This window comes from Anopheles coustani, chromosome X (assembly GCF_943734705.1).
Source record: "Anopheles coustani chromosome X, idAnoCousDA_361_x.2, whole genome shotgun sequence".
Taxonomy (NCBI): domain Eukaryota; kingdom Metazoa; phylum Arthropoda; class Insecta; order Diptera; family Culicidae; genus Anopheles; species Anopheles coustani.
Genome location: NC_071290.1, coordinates 6056679 through 6083626, shown reverse-complemented (window position 1 = coordinate 6083626; position 26948 = coordinate 6056679). Strand labels below are relative to the sequence as shown.

The 26948-nt window shown below is 48.7% G+C and overlaps 3 protein-coding genes across 3 annotated transcripts; 2 read left to right on the top strand and 1 right to left on the bottom strand.

Annotated features, from left to right (window-relative positions):
• The first annotated feature begins 2696 nt into the window (after window positions 1-2696).
• LOC131268730 (adenosylhomocysteinase) lies at window positions 2697-4969 on the top strand. Its single transcript, XM_058271001.1, has 3 exons — window positions 2697-2853; window positions 3213-3403; window positions 3861-4969. Exons 1-3 carry the CDS (start codon window positions 2829-2831, stop codon window positions 4941-4943), a joined length of 1299 nt encoding a protein of 432 aa, XP_058126984.1. The 5' UTR covers window positions 2697-2828; the 3' UTR covers window positions 4944-4969.
• Window positions 4970-5314: 345 nt separating this feature from the next.
• Window positions 5315-12238, bottom strand: LOC131268903 (uncharacterized). Its single transcript, XM_058271200.1, has 4 exons — window positions 11981-12238; window positions 9777-11304; window positions 9518-9709; window positions 5315-5552 (listed from the first exon to the last, which is right to left on the bottom strand). Exons 1-4 carry the CDS (start codon window positions 12236-12238, stop codon window positions 5404-5406), a joined length of 2127 nt encoding a protein of 708 aa, XP_058127183.1. The 3' UTR covers window positions 5315-5403.
• Window positions 5879-26378, top strand: LOC131269674 (uncharacterized). The gene is made up of 7 exons (XM_058272160.1): window positions 5879-6265; window positions 18470-18800; window positions 21718-21981; window positions 23219-23489; window positions 23598-24334; window positions 24707-25175; window positions 25248-26378. The coding sequence occupies exons 3-7, from the start codon at window positions 21898-21900 to the stop codon at window positions 25586-25588; spliced, it is 1902 nt and encodes a 633-aa protein (XP_058128143.1). The 5' UTR covers window positions 5879-6265; window positions 18470-18800; window positions 21718-21897; the 3' UTR covers window positions 25589-26378.
• The last annotated feature ends 570 nt before the right edge of the window (window positions 26379-26948 follow it).

Genomic DNA, 26948 nt, shown 5'->3' with positions numbered 1-26948 from the left:
AAGGCGCTGGCTGCTGCCGACTAGACACACCTGAGAGACTTCAACCATATAGCAGCAGCGCTTCAAAAATGGTACATTTCTTTAAGATTCAACTGCACAACTCCTCGCCAACTATTCCTTCGAACTCGTGCTGGGCCAGAGGTTTTGACCGGTCAATTTTCGGGCTCTTACTTGGAAGGTTTCCTCTGGCCGGAACTGTAAACGCCCCGAAGGCGTCACAACGCAACGAGCTGTGCAGTTGCGGGAACAGTTCGAGTCCAACAACTGGCGGTATGAAAAGGTACGGAGCTTTTGAAGGTTGTTTCATGCGTGTAAAACTTTTATAAATGTCTTCACCAGCCAGATGGTGTTGTTCTTGCCTCTATGGATATGTGAAACCCTCGCTAATTACCGGAACCATTAGCAACTTATGAATTCGCCCAGTTTCCAAGAATCCATTGGTGGAATATTCCTTTCCAGTGAGAACGACACACGAATTGTAGTGACTATACAATTTCACTTCGGCTTGTCCAAGTCGACGGTTGGTAGAAAATGCGGTTCGCCTCAGAAACCCGTTTTACCGGGGCTTCTGGAAAATGATGGGCATTTTCAAAAAGTTTTATATTTTAACGCCCTCCCTGTCCCTCTCCCACGTTCTGCTTTTCGGTCTGCGGTGGTTGTTTGTTGATTGTCCCGTTCGAAGCGGTCGCACTCGACTGAACACTGAAGCACACCGATCGGTCGGATGTGCGAATGCTGCGTGACTTTGGATCCGTGTCCGAACTTATTTACACTGATTTAACTTTGCTCGCAACTGCACACTTACGCCTCCTCGATCCCTGCAAGTACCACTGAAGGGAGGCGCTGCCTTCTGAGGGACGGGAAGGGAAAACTCGCTCGCTCCCAGGAGCTCTAGGATTATTTCCTCGCGTGCCCGGCAGAATCGTACGCCCAGCACTAACTAACGAAGCGGACTGATCGGTACGATTGCCGAACGCCGCAACGGTCCTCTTATGCTCGGCCGCTCGCCGTGTCTCACACACACACTATCGTTATTATCAAGGTTTTCATAACCTCCAGGTTGTCTCAAAGGTCCGCCATTACGGTCCAATGCGGACCGCGTGTCAATAAAGCTGTGTGTTAAAACTTTGTGTTATGCACAGAAAGTTGTTTCAATAGCATCTCAATCTTAATAGTTCCATACTTTGACGCTTTATGATACCGAGAAACGTCAATTTGACAGTCTTCTTTTCTTAAAAATTACATTTGAGGGTATTTTAATTGGGAGGACGGAAACGATAGAAACTGTCAGATTTCTCGACGCGGTCCCATACAAAAGGTAAACAACACTTTGAAAAAAGCGAAAAAATGGCTGGCCGTCTCGACGACCCAAAACGACGTGTCGAGACGATGCACGGAAACAAAACGACGTGGGTAGCCATTTTTTCGCTTTTTTCAAAGGTGTTGTTTGCCTTTTGTATGGGATCGTGTCGAGAAATGTGACAGTTTCTGTCGTTTTCGTCCTCTCAATTAAAACACCCTCAATTATTCGAAATGGTGTAGCAAATCAAAAACGAAAAGTCCGTTTTCCGATCCGAAAGGAACAATTTTGTTGGAGATTGGTTCATCTCAATCATATAGATTCTGTGAAAAATAAAATTACAAAATTTAGTCTATTTGTGTATGTGGTCCAAAATCACTTAGCTTCTCTCGGAAGAGAGTTTCTGTAACCGAAAGACGGTATATTATAGATCAGTGGTCAGCAGTTCGTAATACCGGAGGGTGCCAGAATGCCATTTATGACATACAGTTTTAGAGCGAATATTTTATTTATTTTGGTAGGGTTTTGCACTTTTCTCTCATACCATATCCGTTTTTGTATGGCTTGATGAAAATTCTTTCAAAAGAAAGAAATTATAATGCCTGCTAAACCGATGCTATAGTCCCACCTCTCACTTTATATCCACCTTGGTTTGTATCCATATACGACAGTGTACCCGTAGTAGTAATGTTGTGCGCGCGGTCGCGTAGCATGGCATAAAAATATGGCACCTACACAACCACTATGACGTCAGATGGCTCCTAAAAGGGACGAGTTCTTTTGGTTGATGCTGAATGAAAACATTTTACGATTAACTTTCTAGTGAAATTGCCTTAAGTAGCTCGTTTTGTATTTTGCAAAAATGCAGACGCAACGTGTCTGGCATTGCTTCCGGCAGTTTTACGCGGTAACATTGGGCGGGGCAGACGAGCCTTCATGGTTTGGTGTATCCAGTTGGATTATGTAGTGCTGGGCCTCAGGTATGGGGTTTCTTATAAGACTTTCAGTTTATGCTTCCAGCTGCAGGGAACAGCTGAATTTAAATGTCCTTCCGTTACAGTTGTTGCAACATTTCATCAACACTGAAGGCCATAGATTTCTTTACGTGCAATTAAATATAAATTAATTCAAATTTTTGCTAGGCAAATGCTATACGTACAATGTCTCTCGACCACCGAAATTGGTATAAACGGTTAAAGCTTCTCCGTACCTCGAGCATAAAGGCTGCCTGACACGACGCAACACAGCGTGCTGCAAGTCAACTGTCAGCACCAGCTGTCACACGCTTGACGATTCAGAGATAATCGCGAAGAAAACTCGCGCTTCTTCTGAACCGCAACTTGAGGAAAGTTTACCTCCTGCACGACATGTGGCGAGGCAGGTCACTTAGTCTACCGGCACCGTGGAGGCAACACACGTTTTCCTCCGGACACTGGAAGCAGCGACGTACTGTGGTGAAATCCTAGCGGATAGATAGTGCATCAATCAAAGCAGCATCCAGCAACATTCGATCAAACATTCCCTGGAAATGTCGAAACCACAGTACAAAGTCGGTAAGTACGATAGTGTTCAAGACTGATAACGGCTTTTTGGGAAGGGATTTGAAAATGTTAAACGATCATCTTAACAGAAGTTTGAGTTTTGTGTTAAAATCAGTAGCATATTACAATTGGAAATCGATGTGCAGATGGTATTCTTAAAATAACGCTGTTTATTGAAAGTTAAAGTTATTAAAAATATTCATTTTCTTCGAAAAGACTATGTTAAACTGATCGACTAATCGCGATCGAAATACTGTTGATAAGAGGTGTTATTGCACGGGTAATGTTTGTAACGTAATAATTCTCGCTAAATGTTCTTATTGAATTTGTTTTCTTTTTTATTCGTTTCTGTTTGTCTGCCGCTTCACCAGCCGACATCTCGCTGGCCGAGTTCGGGCGGAAGGAAATCATTCTGGCCGAAAACGAAATGCCCGGCCTGATGGCGTGCCGCGCCAAGTACGGCCCGCTGAAGATCCTGAAGGGTGCCCGAATCGCCGGCTGCCTGCATATGACCATCCAGACTGCCGTGTTGATCGAAACGCTGATAGAGCTCGGCGCGGAGGTACGTTGCCGAACAACAAACTGACCAAACGGGCACAAAACTATCTCGAAACAACGATGACCCCCTGGCTTGGCCCAGCGCGGTACGGTTAGCGAATCAATGTTGCCACCCCAAAGTAGCATGGTTTTGACGGCTCGCAACGTAACAGACGATGCGGAAGTGCTGATAACCTTTTCCCTGGGAAGCCTTGACCCGCTCGCCGGATGAGTTGAACGTTTTCCTATGGACACCTCATGGGGAGATTGGGAAATAACGAAACCAAAACAGCTTCGACCCGTGCTGCTAGTGACGCACAAAGTAACGATCAAGAATGTCGTATGTTTTTTTGTCGACATATTTTTGTATACGTTGAGTGACGAAGTGTACTCAATGAGAAACCTATCTTAGACACGTTTTGTTGCCCATCGCCCATCTGATTGCAAGCTATGAATATGCTAATCTTGCTTTTGTATTTTAGGTTCAGTGGAGCAGCTGCAATATCTTCAGCACGCAGGATCATGCGGCCGCCGCAATGGCCAAGGCGGGTGTCCCGGTGTACGCGTGGAAGGGTGAAACCGACGAGGAGTATTTGTGGTGCATCCGGCAGACGCTCATCTTCCCGGACGGCAAGCCGCTGAACATGATCCTGGACGACGGAGGCGACCTAACGAACCTGGTACACGCCGAGCACCCGGAGCTGCTTGGGGAGATTCGCGGCCTAAGCGAGGAGACCACGACCGGCGTCCACAACCTGTACAAGATGTTCCGCGAGGATCGCCTGGGCATGCCGGCGATCAACGTGAACGATTCCGTCACGAAGAGCAAGTTCGACAACCTGTACGGCTGCCGGGAGTCGCTGCTGGACGGTATCAAGCGCGCGACGGACGTGATGATTGCGGGCAAGGTGTGCGTTGTTGCCGGCTACGGCGACGTCGGTAAAGGATGCGCCCAGGCACTGCGAGGCTCCGGCGGGCGTGTGCTGGTGACCGAGATCGACCCCATCAACGCCCTGCAGGCGGCCATGGAGGGGTACGAGGTGACGACGATGGAAGAGGCGAGCCGCGAGGCACAGATCTTCGTCACCACGACCGGTTGCACGGATATCATCGTCGGCGAGCACTTCCTCAACATGAAGGACGACTCGATCGTGTGCAACATCGGGCACTTTGACTGCGAGCTGGACGTGACCTGGCTCGAGAAGAACGCACTGGAGAAGGTCAACATCAAGCCCCAGGTCGACCGGTACCGGCTGGCGAACGGCAACCACATCATCCTGCTCGCCGAAGGTCGCCTGGTGAACCTTGGCTGTGCCATGGGCCACTCCAGCTTCGTCATGTCGAACTCGTTCACCAACCAGGTGCTGGCACAGATCGAACTTTGGACAAACCGGGAGCAGTACGCCGTCGGTGTGCACGTGCTGCCGAAGACGCTGGACGAGGAGGTGGCCGCCCTCCATCTGGACAAGCTGGGCGTTAAGCTGACCAAGCTGACCAAGCACCAGTCGGACTACCTGAACCTGCCGGTGGACGGGCCGTACAAACCGGAACATTACCGTTACTAGTGACGTTTTCAGCTTGGAGCAATAAATTTCACCACTAACGTTCAATCGTGTGATTTCTGGAATTCATAGAAATGAACATACACCAGGGAATGGATAAGGAACAATGGAGTATGTCATGTCTTATAGGTTTCTTTCGCTTTCAACTCCAATGTGCTTCTTGCTCTGGTCTGGTTTTCTTCCCATTAGTAGTCAACGTAGGTATGATAATTGCAAAATGAAAAACCATTTTAAAATGATTTGATGTATATATAAGTTATATTTTACACAGCTATAAAGATGCTTAGGCTACATATATGCCGGTAGATAACTGCACTAGATATACAATTCATCGCAGCAACTAACGCTACTAGATTAGATGCTGGAGGGCTTTAGCGCCAGACAACCTTCTTAGATGCTAGATAGACCTACTTGTAGTAAATGCACCCTTGTTTTATTCACCTTCCAGCAGCGGGGAGGTCTCTCAGCTCGGCGACTTCGTCGCTGCCTGCCGCTGGCGCTGGCGGGGTGTGAAATAGTACATCTCCAGACACCAGCTGATTGCCATCGCGAACGTGGCGATATTCAGCACGTGCAGTGTGGTCGCGTAGTTGGTCGCATCTCGCACAAAGCCTGTGATGGATATGAAGCGAAGAACGTGGTCTTAGAAAACATTTATTTTAATTTTAATTTTTCCTACCATTCTGCCTTTTAAACCCAACTTGTTCTCTGTTTTTCGATTGCTATATTTTTTGCGTATTGTTTCTGTTAGTTATAATGTACATCAGGTTGAGTATTATGGCTAACAGGCAGAATTATGTTTTGGTCGTAGACATAAGGGTTAAAAATCTTTGACACAGCTGTTTCCAGATTGGCAAGGATCAACTTGCCCGGACCTAGCACAAATGAGGCACGTTCAGACAATGGCACAGCGGTGGTCGACCAGGCTTTCTCATCGTCCGTTTTGACAGTCCGTTCCCAGCGAGGCTCCGATCATGTGGACCAGGAACTTGAAGGCTCGGGCCGCAACATGGCATGGTTTTTAAGAAGAGGAGAGAAAACATATGTGTCGGCAGCATCGGTCGTGCGCGCCGGTGTGCGTGCGCAAAGATGATGCTTCATGCTCAACGAGCGGTGTGTGCGTGCGTTCGTTCTAGATATAAGCGTTCACCGTAAACGATCCGCCAGTGTGCCTTAAGCGGCGCGTGTGCGCATGTGGAAGCATTTGCAGAAGTCGGCTAAAAGTAAAAGAATGGCTCATCGGGTACGGACCGGATGGAAAACGGCCAGTGAAACCAGTGCGAAGCAAGTGTAGCGTCGAGCGTAGCAATGCCGACTGGAAAACGGTACGTACTTCCTTAATTCATGCCGCCAAATTTCTCTTCCTACAAGACGCTAGTGTTACAAGCGAAAGTGAAAAAGTAAAGCTGGTCGCAGTTAAATTCGCTTATGCGGGGAGAGGATTTAGCTGCCGAAATAAATCCCCGTTCGGTTCATTGCCCCCGCCGCGTGTGGCCATAATTGCCGACAGTTTTGCAAAGCGCCGCCATCGTCGAGCCACACACAAGCCATACGGTTCGCGGTTCATGTCCCTTGCTCGTTTGCTGGAGAAGTCCGTGGGCCCCTTCGCCTTGGCAGTATGGGTGCGTCCGTACGATTGTTTTTTCCCGCATCCTCTTTCGCTGGTGCGCGTCATGTGCACATCAGCTGTGCTGCGGTTTGGCGGAAAAGTTACTCCACGGTACGGGTTTTACACTTTCTTAGCTCGGTGCCTTTCTTCGAGACGGCAGCAGGTTTTCCCGGCGCCACCCGCGGTTCATCCTAAGAGCCGTTCTTTGTCTCCTTTGTCTTATCCGTGTGCCTTTGAACTCTCGCTTAAACTCACTTCCAGCTATCGATCCAGCGTGTGACAGTAATTTTACAATTGTTCACCGAACAGAACACCAGTTTGATCAGGCTCATCCATTTTGGTTTTGGCTCTACAGTTCGAGAACAGCGCTATTCTATGCGAGTGCAACGAACCTCACCATGCGCCACCATTTTCGCCATCATGGTCTGCTAGTTATCAACCGTGCTGATATTTTTTATTATATTTTAAAACACAATGTGCCTCATCGAGTCACGAGACTGGAGTGTGTTTGAAAGTGTGGTTCTGTCGAGCAATCGGTAGGCCAGTTTTTGGAATGGTGATTTTTAGTTGTGAAACAAACCGTCACATGTGTTTGCGTTAAATCAAGGGTTATTATCAAAAAAAAGTGTCTCCCAATATTGACTACGGCAATTGTCTCTATCTTTATGGAATTATATTTACTACAAGGTGTATCCTGAAACGATAGAGCTGGCCATTTTAGGTTCCTTTTCTAGGTGCAATATTTAGGGAGTTGCATCATGCTGATTGTATGTCTCGTTGCACCCTAGTAAAAGGCTGTTTAAACATTGCCATACAATTTTTTCCATCGTGAGGTAAAAAGAAGAGGAATAATTGCACGTGGTTATTGAAATTTTGTTAAAAAAAACTCCAAAATAATGGCTTACGCAATACAGCTTAAGGATGAAATCTTGTGACGACATTTCGTGTGTTTGTAAAGTGTGAGTTTAATCCATCTTCATCTAGGGTTCATTAGCATATTTGAAACAAAAGTATATATAACGTGTTTCGCAGAACCAATCGTAGCCCTTTAAGCTCGGCCAAAGAAATAATTATACATGTTTGCATAAAAACGGAGGAAACGCACATTCACATTCATTCACTCTGCTTGTATGTGAAATATTTAATTTTGCCCCTGATTCCCCTTTCTGCAGCATTAGGTTTAGCTTATTTTTGTTATCCTAGGTTATGTATACGGGTCAAAGTTCAAGGGTATCAAGCAAGAGCTTGCGAATGGCAAAACCGCATGCTTCAAGAACATGTGCTCGTCTCTTATGGTGATGGCCTTTGTTAGCCCTGTGGGTCTGTGTGTCGGAACGCGACTGTTTTCAGAATCGCTGCGTCCCCGCGGCGTCTCCGCGAACATCACGCACACGCCAACCGTCCCGTCAGATGATCGATCGAGTGAGCTGTCAATTTGTTTGGCTGCACTTTCGATACTTCAGTATCATCTGTTGCTCGTCTCGCGGTGCGTGTTCTTCGTAGTGTTCATAGGAAAACATAAAGACGGCGAACAAAGTATTCTTTTCCCGCGAACGAACAACGGTGGCTCACCTTAAAGGTGCAGCTGGAGGATGCTTGCAGACGTGCAGACGCCAGGCTAAGTGTTCCGAGTAAGTTGTTTACATCACACAACTGCTAATTAGTCGACGGCCTGTTCCTGCGAGCTCCACCACACAATGAATTCGGTTGTCATGGGGCCCGATGATGAGGTAGTGCTCAACTTTGCAACAAACCGGTTTTTCCACGTCCCACGCAGTAGTAGCTTCACACTGGCATTGGGACGTTCATTTCAGAGGCGAAATATTGATTTTCCAACCGGCTTCCGGAGGGACGCTCGACGGGCAGGGAGGCGCGATGGGAGGGGCAAGCGCAATAATGTAATGTGATTATCGAGGGCATGAAGACGCGCGTCGTCTCTGTTGGGGTGCAAAATGCCAAGAAATCACTGTGCGCCGTAAAGTCATTATCGATCGGCGACTCTTTTTTTGTTGCATCGACAGGGCTGTCGAACCAGAACTGGTTTGCTTAGTTTTTTTGATTAGGGAAAAGATAGTTGTGAATTCTGTAGAGAAGAGTACTTTGAATAGAAGCATTATTTCACTCCATCTACTTTACACTTAGTTTTCCCACTATACATCATCAGCCTTACTGCAGACGAAAATATGTAGGGAAAACTGAGGTAATATGCTGTTGACTATGTTTTTTCCAGCCCACATAAGAACATCCAATCCATTTTCTATCAGGTCTGATAAAGACACTTTTCTTTTAAACGGCTTTAAAATAGTATGCTGCTTACTCTATACTTCTACTATTTATTTCAAGTACTTCTGGTTCGATCACTTCAAATTTCGATCGACAAGTGACTATCTTCAAAGCACTTCCCCCACAACACGTGCGACGGCTGGGATGTGTCAGACACTTGGTGAGACACCTGCTGGTCTCGTGTCTTATATCTTTGAAAACAGAGCGAAACCAGGAACGAAACGGAGAAAGTAGGTGGAGGTTTCGTTTTCTTTTTAAAATGTCCTCCCTCTGAGGAGAGTTGCGTGTCACCTGACCTTTTAGGAGATTAGCCGTTCGTAATACCCGCTGATGGCAGGCTTGGAAGTGGATCTCACAACTTCTTCCTCAGTTCACGGTTCGTTCTTGCAAAAACACATCTTTCTCAAAACGGTTACGATGGAATCGAAGGGTAGTCACCATGGCACAAGGGTAGTCACCATGAAATTTCCGGCCATCCACACCAAAGTTGGACAGCTCTGCCACATTCGTATGTAAACAACATCCGATGGTAGCGAATGACCGCGATTTGCATTATTTAGTAACGAGAAGACCCAAGTAGCTCGTGTAGTGTGTCTAGCGCCATCGCTGACAGTTGTTGCCGGAGGAACAGTGTTGTGCAAGTTGTTGGCTGCAGGTCCTCGTGGTGGTACGGTGTGCAACTTACCGACAAGCGGTCCGACGAAGAAGTAGAATAGACCGGCGAAAAGGAGATGGATGCCGGTGGCACCGGGCAGCCGATCGAGGGATACGTGGGACGGGATGGCCAGGGCCATGAAGACCGTCCGTAGGCCCTTGTTGAACCCGATCCAGCAGGCAACGGTCAGCACTACCGGGTAGCTGTGAAAGTGGGCCAGCACTGGGTGGGCGAAAGAGGTTGAGGTTAGGCCGTGGCGAAGTGACGCGCCGGCTGCTGTACAACTTACCGATGCGCCCGAGCGCCATGTTGATAACGCCGATCAGGAAGAACGTGCGATTCTGCCAGCTGATGCGCTCGGCCAGCAGCGGTATGATGCACCGGCAGGTGATGTCCGTGACGCCGAGCACCGACATGGCCATGGCGATCTGGTCCCGCGTGCAGCCGAAGTCGGCCAGCACGAACGGCGTCAGGATGGAGAAGTTCAGCTCGGCGAAGTTCGCTAGCGTGATGCCGACCATGATGTTGAGGTAGACGAAGTCTCGCAGTAGGTCGAGGTCGAAGAAGATGGCAATGCGCTGGAGCAGCGTTAGAGGCGGCGGTTCTGCCGGCTGCTGCTGCCCATCGTCGGCCATGAGTGACTTGAGCACCTCGGAGCAGGTGCAGGTGCGCTTGGAGTCCTCGACCAGCTGGGCGAGCCGCTTGGACGCCTGCTTGAGGACATCCTTTTCGCCAGTTCCAGGCGGGTTGTCGCGTTTGCGCGGCAGTGCTGGCGGTGTATTGGAGGACGCCAGGCTGGACAGATTGGCCGCCACGGTCGAAGCCTTGGGCGGGCCGTGGTACCCGCCGCCGGTAGTGTCCAGGCCTTCCACGATCGTGGGCCGACGAAGGGGCTCATGCTCGGCCTGCACGGTCGGGCAGTCCTCCGTGTGGCACTCGTCGATGGTGACCTTGCCTACCGCCACCCCGGCCGGGCTTGCGACGTACGTCTTCACGTCGCCCAGGTTGAGCATCGAGGGTCGCAGCGAAAGGTAGCGCGGTGTGGTGAGACTGAGGCGCGATCCGTACAGTGACCGGAGCGAGCTGCGCGAGTACCAGCCATCGTTGGCGCGGGACAGCATCGGTGTGCCGGTCTCCACCACCGCGTCATACCCGAGCAGTTCCTGCCGGCTACGCTCGATCGGGAGCGTGTTGAACGGAACTCCCCGGGGGTCGTGCGCACTCTGGCAGTAGCTGCAGCGAGCGCTCGGTGCCGGCGTCGCCGGCAGGTTGGGGTCATCGCCGGTCGGGACGGGTGTCCGAGCGTGCCACTGGACCGGCTGGTACAGCAGGGCCAAGGCTACGGCGTTCATCGCGAACCCGCCGAACAACAGTACCGTGCCGTTGGTGCCGAAGTGGCGCTGTAGCAGCGTGATGAGATGGGGCGCCACAATCGGTCCCAAGCCAGTCAGGGTCCAGGCGAAGCCGGTGGCAATGCGGCGCTTCTGCTTGAAGTACGTGTTGAGGGCGAGCGAGTTCGCCGACGCGTTGATGCCGACACCGGCACCGTACAGGATGGCGAAGGTGAGCATGTAGCCGGTGAAACTGCTCGCCAGCGCGGTCAGCGTGACGGCCACACCGACGAGCAGTGCGCCGAAGAACGCCACCTGGCGGTAGGTGAACCGGCGGAACATGGGCCCGTTCGCCAGCCCGACGATCGATGTCAGCGCCGAGTGGGTGTTGATGATGGTCGTCACCTCGGACGCGTTGATCGAGAGTTCGGACATGCGCTCCTTGAACAGTAGCCCAAACTGCTGCAGCACCGGAAAGGTGCAGAGCTGCGAAGAGGGACGAGGAAAAGGAGGAGGAGATTGTTTGATAGTAGAGTTGTGTCTTGTGCGATTGTTCGAGAACTGAAATTCATTCGCGTTCGATCCAAGAGCTCGTGAATCTTAACGATCCATGACCCTCCAGATGGATGGATCTGTTGACCAAAACAAAACAAACACACCGACATCAAATTCTACAACTCCTCCAATTGACATTTTACGATTCTTTGGTAAATCTTGGAGTGTTTGACACATCAACATTCAAGTCCAGCAAATTCCTTGTGTTGTTAACCGGCGAACAGCTGTATCTCCCTTGTCCCAGAGTGGAAGATCAGAACCAGAATGTTCGATCATGACAGGAAATAAGTTCGCGTTGTTTGGCCATTAGCGCACAGCGTCGAGAACTGCTGTTCGTGTTATAAAAGATCGTCTGGTTATGGCCGTCCTTTCTGGTATTGTTGGAGATATGCCGTCTCAAAGGAGATACTTCATCTTAACTTGTACGGTCGTCAAGTATCGTCGAAGACATCTACCAGACTTAAATATTGGTTTGTAAAACGATGTATGGTCGTTTTAAAAGTTCATGAATCCGTAACATCACGACTCATCAAGAGGGCATCTGACTGTGAGCAACACAACTCTATTTGATCAAGCAGCTGTTAATTGCCCGGTTCGTTCTACTCACGTTGGAAAATCCGGCCGCCAGGACCACCATCCAGCCCCAGCCTCCGTCCGGCGCCACGAAGTCACTGCCGAGCTGGGACCGATTTTTCGGTAGTTTTGGATGCTGTCGCACTTTAGCTGTTGGCACCCGCACATCGCCATTCACCGGCTTCGGTCGCATCTTAACCGGGTACTTCCCTCGCTGCAGGTCGTCGATGCGCATGGTGGCCTGGTTGGTGTACTCCGCGTCGTCGTCCGAGCCGGACGCGTCCGGTTTCATGGCGCTTCGGTGAAAGGATTCGCTCTCTGACGCTCTCCTGCCCCGCTGTGTGTTGAGCCGTCGCGCAGTGTTGCCCGATCCCGATCCAATCAGGTCATCCGGTGGTGCGCAGATAATCGAAGCGCGAGCGAAATGCCGATGCGGTAATGCCGCCCGCCGCTACCAGGACCGGAATCTAAACTGAGCAGATTGTCGCGATTAATTACACAATTATACGTCCGTCGGGCGTGCGCTCGCGAGCTCCTCTTGCGCTGCCCGTTCGATGTGTAGGGCAGCGATTGTGCCTACAGTATCTTGCACGCCGTGGGCTAGAGTGCCTACGTCGCCCCCGGCGGGTATTGCGGGTGTGTATTCCGCCTTATCGTCCGCCCGCTCGCATTCGCTAATCACTAGAGATCACACGGCCGTAGGGTTTGACCTACGCCTGGAGCCCCACCGAATGTGCTTGGAGCCGATCATCAGCCCCACGCTGCAAGTGTGTACCCAATCTCTTGAACGGCGACTTCACCGCAGTCACCGCCTTCACGTGCGCCACCCTGCCGAGCTCTACTACAATGCACTTCTTGTTGTTTTAGGAGGCGCACACCGACACTCAGTTCGACACTCGCTGGAGCTACAAAATTGATTGCTTATTAAGCCGAGCTCCCTTGCTAGAGCGCTCTCTCTCTTTCCCTCTCTATATCTCTCTGGTGTGACCGCGTGGAAAGATAGGCCGCCCCGATACCATGCTGCGGTGACGTGCGCGGGACCTTCTGCTTTGCGTGCGAAATGTGCCCTTCCGTGGGCCCACAGTTGTCACATGATTTCATTGATTGACTTTGGCACACCGCACACGGTACACGTTGCAAGGTATACTGAGGCTTAAGCTTGGCAGGGTGCACTCGAGGCAAGGACCGAACGCTCGTGCCCTACAAAGTATAAATCGCCAACTCAACACCACATGGCCGTATGATCCCCACGATGCCGCACTTCAGAGGAAGGTCGCTGCATCGATGCCATAAACACCGTATTGGAGGCTAGGGCTTGGCACGCTCGGCAAACTTTGGACGTCCGAGAAGTTCGGTTACGAAAACCTCACGGAGCAAATAGTGTAAGCAGAAAGTAACACTTTCGATTTGTGGAAGACACTTTTAGTATTCTGGGATGTCATAACATTGCCCATACGTCCCTGGGAGATGGCATTCAGTGCTACTCCGCTGGCCGTTTGCAAAAACGATGATAAACGACATGGGCGACCTTTACCTTGCCGTTTTGAAGTCCAAGTATCCAAGTCGTAAAAGCGCTCGGGTACTCATCTCCATCCACAAAAAAAAAGGTGTCGGCCGTGCTAGCGGCAACACTTCGCCGATACGTGCCGTCTAATCCATCGCCGCCGGTTGATCATACGCCCAGAACGTGACTGCCGGTTGCTTGGTGCGGTTGTGTCGACGAACCTCGAGCCTCTAGTGTCCGGTGGCCGGGGTGCCGATTCTTTTTGGGACCTTTTTGTTTAAACGCGACGTGTGCACAGGTGTGGTGAGGAACTATCGCCTATCATAGGATGTAGCTGGTGGTGTTGGCCTACCTATGGGTGCACGCTTTTGCTGTCGTTTGGGAAGAATCTACTGCCACCGCTCATCTGAGGCTGTAGGGCAGAGAGAAAGAGCTACCAGGGAGTCCCTTCCCCGGTACTTGTTGATACAGCGGATGTTACAGCTCGGTATTTGTCTGCTGTCACACCGATGGCCTTTTTGCGGACGACTGGTAACGATGGTAATTTTGCGCGCTGTAGTCTTACCACAGCCCGGACCCGGGCTGTACCTCTTCTTCGCGTTCCGGCGTGGGGTTGTTCTGCTTTGCTACGATTACAGCATTCGAACGGATAATGGTTTGTTTTTGATAAATTAGCTCCGTCTCCCACGGTTGTTTGCATGCTATTGTGTCGCGCGTCACTCCGCCCGTTATCGATTGTCGTGTCGTGAATCCTCTTATCAGCGATTTCCAAAAAATCAAACGCTGTGTAATGCCAACAAGCGTACGCCCGTTTGTGCACAGAGCACCCCATTCCCCAGGGTGGGGGTGGGCTTTACCCTTACGCCCAATTTAAGTTGGGTGTTGCTATTATCTTCCGTGCGGGCAGGAATGGCGAAAAACTCTATATCGGGAATCGTTTCAAATTGCTAACCGGTATTTATGACCTACTTTTTTGGTGAACCTCCTCGCATCGGCACGCATGAGATTAGTTGGTCTCCATGCTGCGAACAGCTGATTTGATAGTGGGTACCCTAATTTCAAGTTAAAGTTAAAGTTAGCAGTTCCTGGGAAGCTGCTTTATCAATGGATTTTTTAAAATATCGTGAAGGTTACACTTTTGCACAAACCAGTCTTCTGACAAAGTAATTAATAAATGAAGCATCATCAAGTGAAACGTTTTTAAAATAAATTTTAAATTACCATTTAGCCAAAATAAATTAAATTTGAGCCTAGTTCTGGCCATCCATTCGTTCCACTGTGAGGCCGATAGCGCTTCGGGCCAGAAGACCCGGGTGAAAAGGGCGACCGTCTTCCATCCAGCTAGGGATGGGCATATTGAATCACTCCGGCTGCGTTGCTCACGCGTTTACAACTCAAATCTCCACGTTTACTTACACCACAGCTCGAGTTATTACGCAAACCAGAAGCTTCTTTTTGTGTTTAACATTTGAAGCTGGCGGAGAAAAAAAAATGGTGCAAAGTCTATCGAAAGCATACTTGATGCATGGGCTAAAAATTTATACATCTGTGTATTTGATAGGAGTGTTAAATAAAAAATCTTCCTTGCCTGTCAAAAGTTCATCATACCGAATAGATATTTTGAATATAGATAGTGAACACTAGGACTCTGTGTTGGATAGGAAGCAGGTATAGCTTTGTTTCACCTGATCGACCCCCTGGCTTAAAATACTTGATTTGATTCAAAAGTGTGAGAGCAAATGCTTGCGTCACTTTTACTTACGCAACACTGGTTAGTTGCCTAAGGCGAGCTGCTTCTGCATTCTCTCGGGAACGCCTTTCAGAGCTGCGGTTACATAAATGAATCCGATCCTCTAATGCAGGGGTCGGCAAAGTTTAGCCAGCCAACTGATTTTATCCGGTCTGTAAGAAAATGTCAGTGCTTCATACCAAAATTCATCCCTATTTTTATCAAGATTTATTTTCTTTTATTATTTTATTTATTCTTCTACCATATCTGCATTATTGATCGTGCTAAAAAGTCCCAGTCTTGTCCAAAATCTCGTTTACTTGGCATTCAAAACAGCTACATTCAAGGAATGAAGTTTTTATACCCATTACGATATAAGAATTGAAAAATGCTGAGTTATTTTCACTATAAGCAAGCAAAACCAAACTACTTAAGAATAATTTGAGTACAGAATTAATGTCAAGTACAATCAAAGAAATTAATTAACAGTACAACGAACCTAGTATTGATTAAAAAAAGATCAAAATTATTCGAAAATAAGTATAATAATGTTCAGAAAAGTTGATGATGGAATTTCTTATAGTTCATCTTTAATATAACTTTTCTGTTCACAAAGTTTGTACTCTATTCAAAAGGGTTAAGTGTTACTTTGAAAACATTAAATCATCATGTAAGGTATCCGGCCCGCTCTCATTTGACCCTTTTTAGGAAATGTGTGTTGACCCCTGTTCTAATCTAACGTGATCGATGTCTGAGAGTGCTGGATCTGATCTGCTCTCAACTTGTAGGAGTTTTCCCATCACCAGCAGCAGGCGTATCTAATGTTTCTTCGCTTCTTCTAACGTTCAAACGGCTCTGTGTGCTATCTTTCTATGCCGCTCTCTCTCTCTCTCCCTCTCTCTTTCCCACCTATCTGTTTCTGCATGCTATCTGCCATCTAGCGCCCCGCTCACTCCCGCTCTAACACACGCACGCTCGGCGGCGTTTCTAATCGCGCCGTTGTGTTGTCGCGCGGATGGGTTTTATCGTTCGAAGGGCGCGCGCGCGCCAGTAGTGAGTAGCGAATCGCCGGCAACAGGCAAACCCCCGTCACCGTCCCGGGGATCCGGATCCGGAACAGTCAGTCAGTCAGTGCCGTCTAGTTTTCCGCCGCGCGTGCCCGTCGTTTTTCGCGTGTCGGTTTACTGTGTCGATGAACCGTGCCGTTTCGGCTTGGAAGGCAAGGGGGTGAGTAGTCGATTCCAAGGGTCGACCGATTGTGCACTGTCAGCAGTCTCGGAGATGATCTTGGAATTTTATTTATTTCCAACCGACTGATCGATGATTCGGCCTGGAATGGAAGTGAGTGATACTTGCGTTGCGATTGTTTTCGCAATGGGGATTTAAAGGGAAAATCACTGAGGCGTACCCGCGTGGAGCAAACCCGCCACCACGAGTCAGCTGTTGGGAATCAGCCACGCAAAACGCTCCAGCATAACGTTAATGGCTTGCGCGAAGCCATCCACCATCGCAAAAGCTCGTGGTCCATCCATGCGACGCGAAGAAGAAGACGTTAACTAACGGAAACGCGTGGTCGAGCGACCACCTTCCGGTAAAAAAATTACGTTGTTCGAGTCCTGATTTGCGTTTTCGTTAGCGAAGACCAAAACGCGAACAGTTTCAGCATCCGATTCGGAATTATCGTTCGACAAAAATTGGGTCACCGAATAACAAATTCAGAGTTTTGCTTCCAAATATATTTGTCTTCACTTCTCCTCCAACTCCAGCCACCTTGTTGTCGTTAGCGTCAGGTTTGGTCGGTCACATAAAAGGCGTTAAACTGTTATGGCATTGCTTGCAAATACACTTAGCCGAAAGCTAATGCCTTTGCACGTCGGAACCACTTCCTTTTTCGCTCCGTCCTCTCTCCTCCCCCATCCCAAAAGGGCAAAACCGATTCGTCATAATCCTCTTCGGAAGCCACCATCGACTATGAGGCTAATTAGGGCTTCGGCGGTTTGGTTGTTTTGAGCTTCGAAAGTAGAACCCCACTGCTGATGCCTCCTTGCTTGCTCGGTTCTTGAACTTGATTCCATTTTCGGCTCGTCTTAACGGCTTGCCGACCACTTCTAACCAGCTTCCACACACCAGGTGTGTCGCTAGTCGTCCAACGTGCGTCTTAATCGGACGCATGCGTCGCGTTCTTAAAATTAGAAACGCCACGGAAAAAGGAAAGAAAAGAAAACCGGCACGGCGATCATAAAAGCTTAAACATTCGCGACGCCGTGGGGAGGCGAATAAAAAAACAACCGTTTGCACCGGCACACGCGCCCGGGGTTGGTGAGCATATTGGGAGGGGGAAAGGGTTGATTCATGATACTCTCTCCCCCCACAGCCTGTCGTTTTCCCGCCACGCTCTTTGAGGAAAAAACCCACGCTTCCGTTGGACTTTGTGCTCTACTTTGACGATGTTTGTCGATGTTTGTTTTAAAATAATTATACTTTTCCAAACGGACATTTTAAAGCAAGTCACATCGTCGCCGAATGGCAATCGAGACGTTTGAATAAAGATCAGTTCCTCTCAACAACGCTTGGAAAACGGTTGGGGACCAAAATGCAATCATTGGTCCAGTGGTAAACATCGTAAAGTCTCAATTTATGCCTGTACAAAACGATCGGTAAATTAATCTGCTTTTCAAAATTTTCTTTCAGACAAACAAGATGGTTGCTTCCTGACAAAAAAAAAAGGAAAACCGGGAATGTTTAAATAATAAGATGCGTTTCCTCCGCCTCGAGCTCACGAACCTAAGGCAGCAGACCTTCACCATGGGCCTTAGATGCTTAGTTTTCCGCACGGCAATTCGTGGGTCGCGCGAAAACTATTTTCGTTGACGTTCGTCGGTGGATGTCAAACCTTGACTGCAAGATCATTGGCGACAGGAAGTTCGTACGGGTCGTGCCGCGGGAAATTGCCAGAAAAAATGTCTCGTGCTCGTTCGTGTGGCAATGCTATGTTTAGTTTTGTTCTAGGTTTAGTTCAGTCCGGTTAGTTCTAGTGCATCATGTACAGAACATAAACATTCTGATGCGCTTCTTGCACCATTTCTGCCGATGTCAGCATTGCACATTGTGTTCGCAAGTGCAAAAGTGCAACAGAGGCACATCGCTCTCGTTTCCTTCAAGAATCGGTTCGGACTACGACGATAAGGCGCAGACTTTGTTTTGACTGGGTCGAATGGGGATGGAAAACCTTCGTGGCATAAGTTTATCGTGCAACTCTAACCGTTTTATTTCTCTCCTATCATCCACAGACCTGTACGGACGTGAATCAGCCATACGAGGCTAGTGTTACCGTGTGTGCACGCATTGACGAGTGAAAGCAAATGCAAAACAGGCAGTGTTGAAAACTACGAAAATGATCGGAAAATTTATCGCACCGGCTGCGTGGACCGAAAAGTAGAGAAGAACGCTAAGAAAAAAAGAAAGTGTCGAACAAAAAAAAAAGGGTCTGCAGAATCCTGCCATCGTTCAACCGCAACAATCCACATATTTTGCAGCAACATATCAACCGAGCTTTTAGGTGGAGCATAGAATTATTAGTCCTATAGTTTTAATCAGCATCGCATCGATTCGTACGAATAGGTAAGTAATGTCTTAACGGATGTACAGCTCAATCAGGATTGATCAGGAAATTTGCTTTTAGTTTGCAATCGATTCTGTTTCCAAAAGTGACAGGTCCTTGGGCGGGTAATTTTCGTCCCATTTTTGTACAGCTCATGCAAAGTGACACATTTTGGCACAATGGCGTCCAGATATCGGCCATGGGAAGTCTCTCTCTCTCTCTCTCCCTCGGTGATAACGGACTTCCCCGCAACGCAACGGGCAACGGATTGTTGATAATGGCAATCTGGCACCCCGTAGAGGTCACCCCGTGCTCGTCGCCGTTCGGGGACAGCGAGAGGTCGCCACAGGCGAGTGGTTTTATCGCAGAAGGCTATCACTGTGGCCGCCACGCACATCGATTGTTGTCCGGTCGATGAGTCGGACTGTGTCGTTCGATTTTATTGACGTTGACGAGAGTGAAGTGGTGCCCTTTTTTTTGTATTTCGAGAAATTGGCACATTGAAACCGTCCCGTTACTGCCCTAAAAGCTGAGTAAGTGTATCCTAGGGAGGAGTAACATGTTTCGGCACGTCCGCGTCCAGCTTAGGTCCTTATCAGTGCGCCTCAGTAGAGGATGCAGCGGCGGCACACAACAGGAATGCAAATAACCCATCACCTTTGGTTTGCCGCCGAACGTGTCAACCTGAAGCTGCCCTCTGTGCAAACTGACCCGCTTCCCGACCTGCACGCACATGGCCGAGGATCTCGATGTCGAGAGTGGTTGTTTGCTAGAGTTCCCTTGCGAAGTATCGGTACATACCACTGGTGGAGTACCTCTGATAAGCGTTCCGAGCGTAGAGTGAAGGGTTTGCCATGGCAGAGTAGTATTCAAAGTCCAGACAGGCAGGTTGGATTACCTTAGCACGGCTTTCGTAGTCCGTTTTAATTGTGGTGACCTTCGCAGTGATCGGCACCAGCTCTAGAAACAAAACGAGCAGCACGCGAGTCGCTCCCGGAGCCTGCTATCGTGCAGAGGGTTGTCACTGGAGCCGATGTTGGTGATCTGATCTCCTTCTGATTGATTGATCTCGATTGTTTTCTGTGAACGACACGACGGAGACATTGCATGCTGGAGGACGGGGTGTATAGCCCATTCGAACGAGACAGTTTTAAATGGGGCCAGGGGCGCCTAGAGAGATTATAGGCGGTCCATAGATACCATCTTCGATAGGCGGAGACGTTGGTATCTCGGTGACTTGTTTCACTGCGTGCGTTTTGTTACATCCCACGTGTTCCTCGTGCGCCTGCGACTCAACCAATCATTGGTCCATTATCGGAGATATTGTGGCCCCACTGGAATGGGGGAACCCTTGCACAAGGCTAGATCACTTCCTCTCGCTCGTCGCTGTTAACTGCCATCCCATCTTCCACATTAGAAAATGCCAAACTCAATTACCTAGCGCTTTCGTTTTACTTGCAGCCCTGAAATATGAAGTGTGACGTTTGTTTCACCTGGTTCGAACGAGATCGTGCGCAAAACATTGACTCATGACCCTATGTTTTCCTAACTGAAATCTTGTCTTCTCGAGTTGATCGAGTAAACGTTCCAGTAGAGTCGCTTCCCGTGCTTCTTCGTCTCCCGATTCGCTCGACTTACGCGGCGAGAAGCAATTAACCGATCATTATCAGCCGCCGCACTGCGACTCGCCCCGTAACCTTCGGCTGGCGTTGAATGATTCTTTTTTAATCTACTCATCAGCCTACTGATCCGCTACTCGACAAATTGTGACGAGTTTCCTGTCCAAGCGCACAATTTTTCAAACTATACCTTCACGAAGGGTGCTGCCAACGCAAGTGGCATTTATTGATGAATGCGGCCTTGGAATTTTATATTTATTTGCACGTGCAATTATTTGTACTTTGTGTTATTCATACGTTTCGACACTTGTTGATACTGTTCTCTGGTGGTGTAGGTTCGTTTGTGGGTAGTTGCAGAGTTGTTTTATTAAATTATATTTTAGTATCAAAGTAAAAACTACGCTCAACCGTTTATGTCTCGGCTACTAGTTTCCCCTAGCACACTCTAGATGGCGCTGACCGTCCAGGCGGCAACAACATGTCAGTGGGCATGCCAGTGCGGGACCTGTTGGAAAACCCGTTGCTGTGCCTCAATTATGGCCAATTTAGGACGTTATCGGTTTTATTCGATCGCTTGGCCCGTTTGTCCACATCATCGTAGTTTATGCTCAATTCCATCACGATAACAGCATGGCCGTCAATATTTAAAAAACTGACGCATTAGAGCGTTACTGTCGATGGAAACAAACAGGGGGAAGGGAAGATAAATTAATCGGAAAAAATAGTGAAATACCGGATCGATCTCGTTTTCGTTAAGCGGACAGCAAAGGCTGAATCAAAACGATCGACTGCGGTTGCGCTTTATTTGATCAATTATTATCACATCGATCCGCAGTTAGGAGCTCCTCACCAGTCATCGCGTGTTAGAACGAGGAGCCCCGGGTGATTGTCGCTCCGTCGTTTGCCCTCGCGTGACACTCCCACACGCCTTCTTTGCCGGCTGTTGATGATGCTGCCGAGGTTTCCTTGTGGTTTTGCGGTGGTATGCTTTACTCTCGGCTGTGTTGTCGTCATTGGATTAAGTATCACATGGGTCCGATGATAACGGAATAGAGGCAATTGATGACTTCGGTTTGCCCGCGGCAAACGATAGGGATGACATTTGTCCATCAGTCGCAACCGGGCTCGGTGGAGTCGTGCAGTTGTGGAGAGCGTTACTTTGCAGAAACAGTGCTTTTTGGTTAGTTGCCTTTTGGTAAGCGAAACGAGAATTTTGCGAAAATTTGCTAAAATGAGAACAGTGTTTTGTGTTTATGTATGTTTTACATTTGTCCCTCACGATGAATTAATATGTAATGTTTTCTTTCTGTCGTCGTAGGTTTTACAACACCGAATGATCAAAAGAAGTAAAAGGATTTACCAAGGAAACGAAACGATTGTCTCGAACGAATACGAGAGTACAAACCCATCAGTCAACTCCTAGCGGGCACAAGGAATATTACGGCCATCGGGTTAGCCGATGGGCTGATCGTCGCCTGCAAACGAACGCAGCGCAGCTATGGACACTATCAAGGCCGCGAAAAAGGTGGCCCCGGACGGAGGCTGGGGCTGGATGGCCACGTTTGGAGTTAGTTTGGTGAATGTGAGTACGGCAGAGACCAGCCAGAGACCGTACACATCTGGATGTTAGCGGTATCGTTGTGTAGCTACAGTTGAACCCATTCCCTAGACGAAACGGAAGAACCGTAACACACCCACACACGATGCTTAATATCATTTCGCATTTCGGTTGCCTGCGTGTGCTTATTAGATACAATTAACACACCTTCCGTGGTAACAATGCACTCGCATCGGCTCGGTTCTCGAGCCGGCCTAACAACATCGTCAACCACGGGCTAATCCGTTCGATCGGGAAGCGGAACACCGGACCGAGAATTCACACCCTCGCGCAAAAGGTGCGATGTTTACCGTCGAGAAGTTGAAATGGGCATAATCCCCTCGGACCAGATACGCAATCGGATTGCATCGTCGCGATCGGAATGACACTTTTGATTTTGCCTGCGCCATGCTTTCATATCGTGATCGTGCTTGTTTGGTGAAGCCCCACAAAATATCTACTAACAGCTTTGTTTCCCGATTTACATTTATAATAACCCCCGTTAGCGATACATCGCGATATACAACTATCAAACCAGTTGTTTGTTTGCGATATAGAGAATTGCAAAATACGTCTGTTTTACAAATAATCACAGTAATATTTTTGCTTGGAAATAATCAGAAACATTTGGATGTTTCATTTAACAGTTTAATGTTATTTATTTATGTTATACATCGTAAACCTGATTTATATCTATCTAGAAATGAGAATGAATATTTGTTTAGCCGCCTAAAAGTCCTCACTGAAAGCAATAGAAAAAGCGTAGCTGTTGTGAATCACGTATTTAACATGATACCACAAGAGTTAATTTCCAATCGCCCAAAGAAGAAAACAAGGTTCAATTTTTGTAGTGTTTCAATATTTATATCTGCATGTGTAGCTTTTGTAATGTTGTTATGTACAGAAATTGTGAGATGTGCTATTGGAATGTGTTATGCGCTGTATGTTTCATTGCGTAGAGTTGAGCATCGAAAAGAGTGTGTTGAACGTAGTGCGTCTATGGTTTACCTTTGTACTTGAGCTTTTCGACGATCATTTCGTTTGTTATGTGTTTTAGTTTTTAAAACTTCTTTTCGCATTTCTTTTCACTCTTTCCTTCCATTTCCGTTCCGGTGGGCTCTGGCCGATGATTTTGTTTTGTTTTGTTACACCACCACCTGCTCCACCTGCACCACTTCTACTGCCACCCCCACCCCCCGCGCTCTGCATTGCCTGCGTCCAGTTGGCCACGCGTTCGATCGAACCGTCGTTTGGGCTGCTGTTCGGTGACCTGCTGAACGATCTGCAGGTCGGCACAACCGGTGCCGCCATCATAATCAGCACGCTCGACGTGATGATGAACCTGTCCGGTTTGTTCGTCGGGCCGCTGCTGAAGGAGTTCTCCTACCGCAAGGTGGCCATCGCCGGCTCGCTACTGTGCGGGCTCGGGCTTGCCCTGACGTCGCCGGCAACGAGCATGCCGCACATACTGGCCACGTACAGTGTTATCAACGGTACATGAGGAGAAAGTGCTAGCGCCCCTGGCTGAAGAGTGCGGAGCACCACCACCACGGCCGATGGGAAACGATGCTAACGTTTTTGCTCTCGTTTTACCATTGTAGGCATCGGCGTGGGACTGGCGACGTCGGCCGCCTTCGTGGCACTCAATCACTACTTCGCGAAGAAGCGTGGTCAGGCGGTGGGCCTCTCGATGGCCGGCACAGCCCTTGGAATGCTCATCATGCCACAGCTGGTACGAATGCTGCTCGAGCTGTACGACTTCCGGGGCGCGGTGCTGGTACTGAGCGGTCTCGCCATGCACGCCACGGTCGGTGCAATGCTACTGCAGCCGATCAAGTGGCATCTGAAGGAGGAGGAGGTCGACATCGAGCTCGTCGAGACGGCGCCCCCGATGGGCATTATCCTCGAGCAGGAGGACGACGATAACGATTCGCTGCCGGAGATCCGTTCGCTTCTGTTTCCCCGGCGCGTCGGTAGCGAGCGCAAGCAGTCGGACGGTGGAACGCTCGCCGCGTCCACGAACACCCCAATCACGCCGTCGCCACTGGCCATTAGCAGTGGTGGCGCTGGTGCGACGCCAGCCAGCGGTGGCATATCGCCGAGCATTACCGGAGGGCTGCCGAAACGGCCCACCTTTCCCCGCATCACCTCGTCCGTGAGCGTCCAGAATGGGGGCAGCACGCCCGGCACGGGAATGCGCACCCGGCCGTCCTTTCCGCGCATCGCGTCAACGGCGAGCATGAGCGTGGCGTTGCGCAAGCGACGCGCTTCCGTCGTGTCGCAGCTGTCGACAATGGACTTTGCGGGTAGCGGCAGTTGCTTGCACATCCACGTGGACGTACGTATCAAATACTTATACAAATCCATCAATCAGTTCTTGGGCATACCAATAGATTTATACATCGTGGTCAAAACAAACATTAAATTGAATTGCAGGATTCAATACATTTTCTAATAACACTTGGCATACATTTAGAACAGGCTTCCGCATCGAAGAGGAAAAGATTCAGTTTGATCAACTAATATAGCGTTACGTATTGGTTTCCATTTGTTCCATCCCTTGCATAGGTTAGAGTAGCGGTACATTGTGTTTCTAAACTTCTTAAAATCATAGTGAAATACTTTTAACAGGTGTTACAATTCATTGCAAGAGGAGCGTATTATCGCCTTAAGGAACCATTTTTGATAATTTTCGTTCGATATTTTCTAGACCGGCGACACCGACGCGGAGGACGTCGATTATCAGATCATCCGGCGCGTGAACACGCACGCCGGCATGTCTGGGCTGGCGTCGGCCGCGCGCCTCCCGCCCCGCAGCCCGAAGCGCATCGACACGGTCAAGTCGGAGCTCGGACTGGAGATGGTGAAGCCGAAGGTGTCGTTCCTGCAGCGCTTCACCGCCCTGATGGACGTCGGGCTGCTGCGCGACGGCATCTACCTGAACATCCTGTTCGGCCTGTCGATATTCTACGTGGCCGAGATGAACTTCAAGATGGTGACGCCGTTCTTTATGGCCAGCCTCGGCTTCGACAAGACCGACACGGCGTTCGTACTGTCGGTGTCGGCGCTGACCGACATCGCGGCGCGCATAATCGTCCCACCGATCGGCGACCGGCTGAAGCTACGAAAGCGCTACATCTTCATGGTTTCGCTCATCTTCGTGGCGATCTCGCGTTCGAGTAAGTTTAGCGCGCCAAGCGTTCCTGGAACCGGGGAAACGGAACCTAACTAAACTTCTTTTTGTTGCACAGTTGTCGCCCACCAGCGCACGTACAGCGAGGTCATGATCTGGCTGTCGGTGACCGGCTTCTTCCGCGGCATCGCACTCGCCAACTTCACGCTGTGCGTGTCCGAATACTCTTCGCTGAAGAAGCTACCGGCCGCGTTCGGCTGGCACATGGTCGGCAAGGCGTTGTTCGTCGTCGCCTTTGGGCCGTTGATCGGCGCGATCCGCGACTGGACCGACAGCTACGCGATCTGCATCCACTCGCAGTCGTTCTGCATCTTCCTGTGCATTCTGGCGTGGTCCATCGAGCTGCTGGTGAAGCGGTGCCGCTCGCGAAAAATCGTTGCCGCAAATCCGGCAGTGTAGTGGCCGGTTTTTTTTAAGAGATTTAGAAGATGTAGTATTAGATAACGGCGTAGTTTAGCTCAGGTGTTGCTCGTATCTTAAATCACTTAAAGACTGCGATACTAGTATTTAGAGGGCGTAGCAATATTCTAACATCCGTTGCCGTACGGCGGAACATTCGCGTGTTCAAAATTTACACCGATTAGGCCAACATCTCGGGCTAACGTTAACGGTGCACACTTTGCACCTGTTTTATCTTTATTAGTATTTGTGTTTGTTTTCCCGTTTCGTGCGACACTGCACTATTCCTTGTCGAGAAGTTTTTGTTTGTTCTCTTTTAACCCCCTTTCGATATGTGCAGAACATAAAACATATCATACAATTTCCACATGCTCGTCGCAGCGGTCCCCTACAACCGAAACGCGACAGAAAGATACCAACCAAGCTGCCGTCAGCTTTCGAAACAGTATTAGTCGGCAAACGTACTAAAATCATCACGATGGTTTCCGATTTCAATTATCAAGCAACGGAAACGCTACAGTCCACACACTGTCCGCGAGGCGAAGATAGATCAAAAGATAATGTTATCGTTGAAAGTAGGTATGATTATATGGGAATTGAATCGTAATAGCCACTGTTAGCAAAATACACCCACGTAACACTAACACCGAAGCACACTTGACAGACATTACAATATACGAACGAGGATACCATATCTTTGAACAGCGACTATTGATAAAATGTAATAATAATGAGGCACTGAGCTTCCACGAACGAGTTTTCGTGGCTCGAATATAAGATGATATGAAACCAGCGGTTGTAATGATTTCAAATTACGGTGTCCGAATTCTTTCAATCGCTGAAATAATGTTACCGTGTACTTAATTATTGTTATTAAAGCATAAAATAATCGTTTTCGTATTACATGCAGTATGAATGTCCATGCCAATAAGGACGAATTGTATCAGCCGCCATGTGTCACCCGTTGCATACCTCTAGGCGCAACAGTATCGCAACCCGGTTTATGAAATAATTTATTATACGAAGCTTAGGTGATTGATAAGTGTTATCTCGGAAAGTAACGGAATAGTTGTTTTTAGTAGATGGTTCGAATGGCAGCTATATTTCACCAAATTTCAATCAAACTACATCGATAAACCTAAAAAAATAATACTATCACCACAACATCCTCTCTCAAAGTCTTGCTTGCAACTGCCCTATTTCTTTTCTAATCTTTTCCATGTCATTTTACTAAGCCTTCTTTGATTGTATTTCCTATACTTTTCTGGCAGCGCTAACAATTAGAAACAGTTAAATGTGGACGTTGAACCGTTTTGTGGACATAATACTGAACCACTTGGCATTCCATCTGTTTATAATA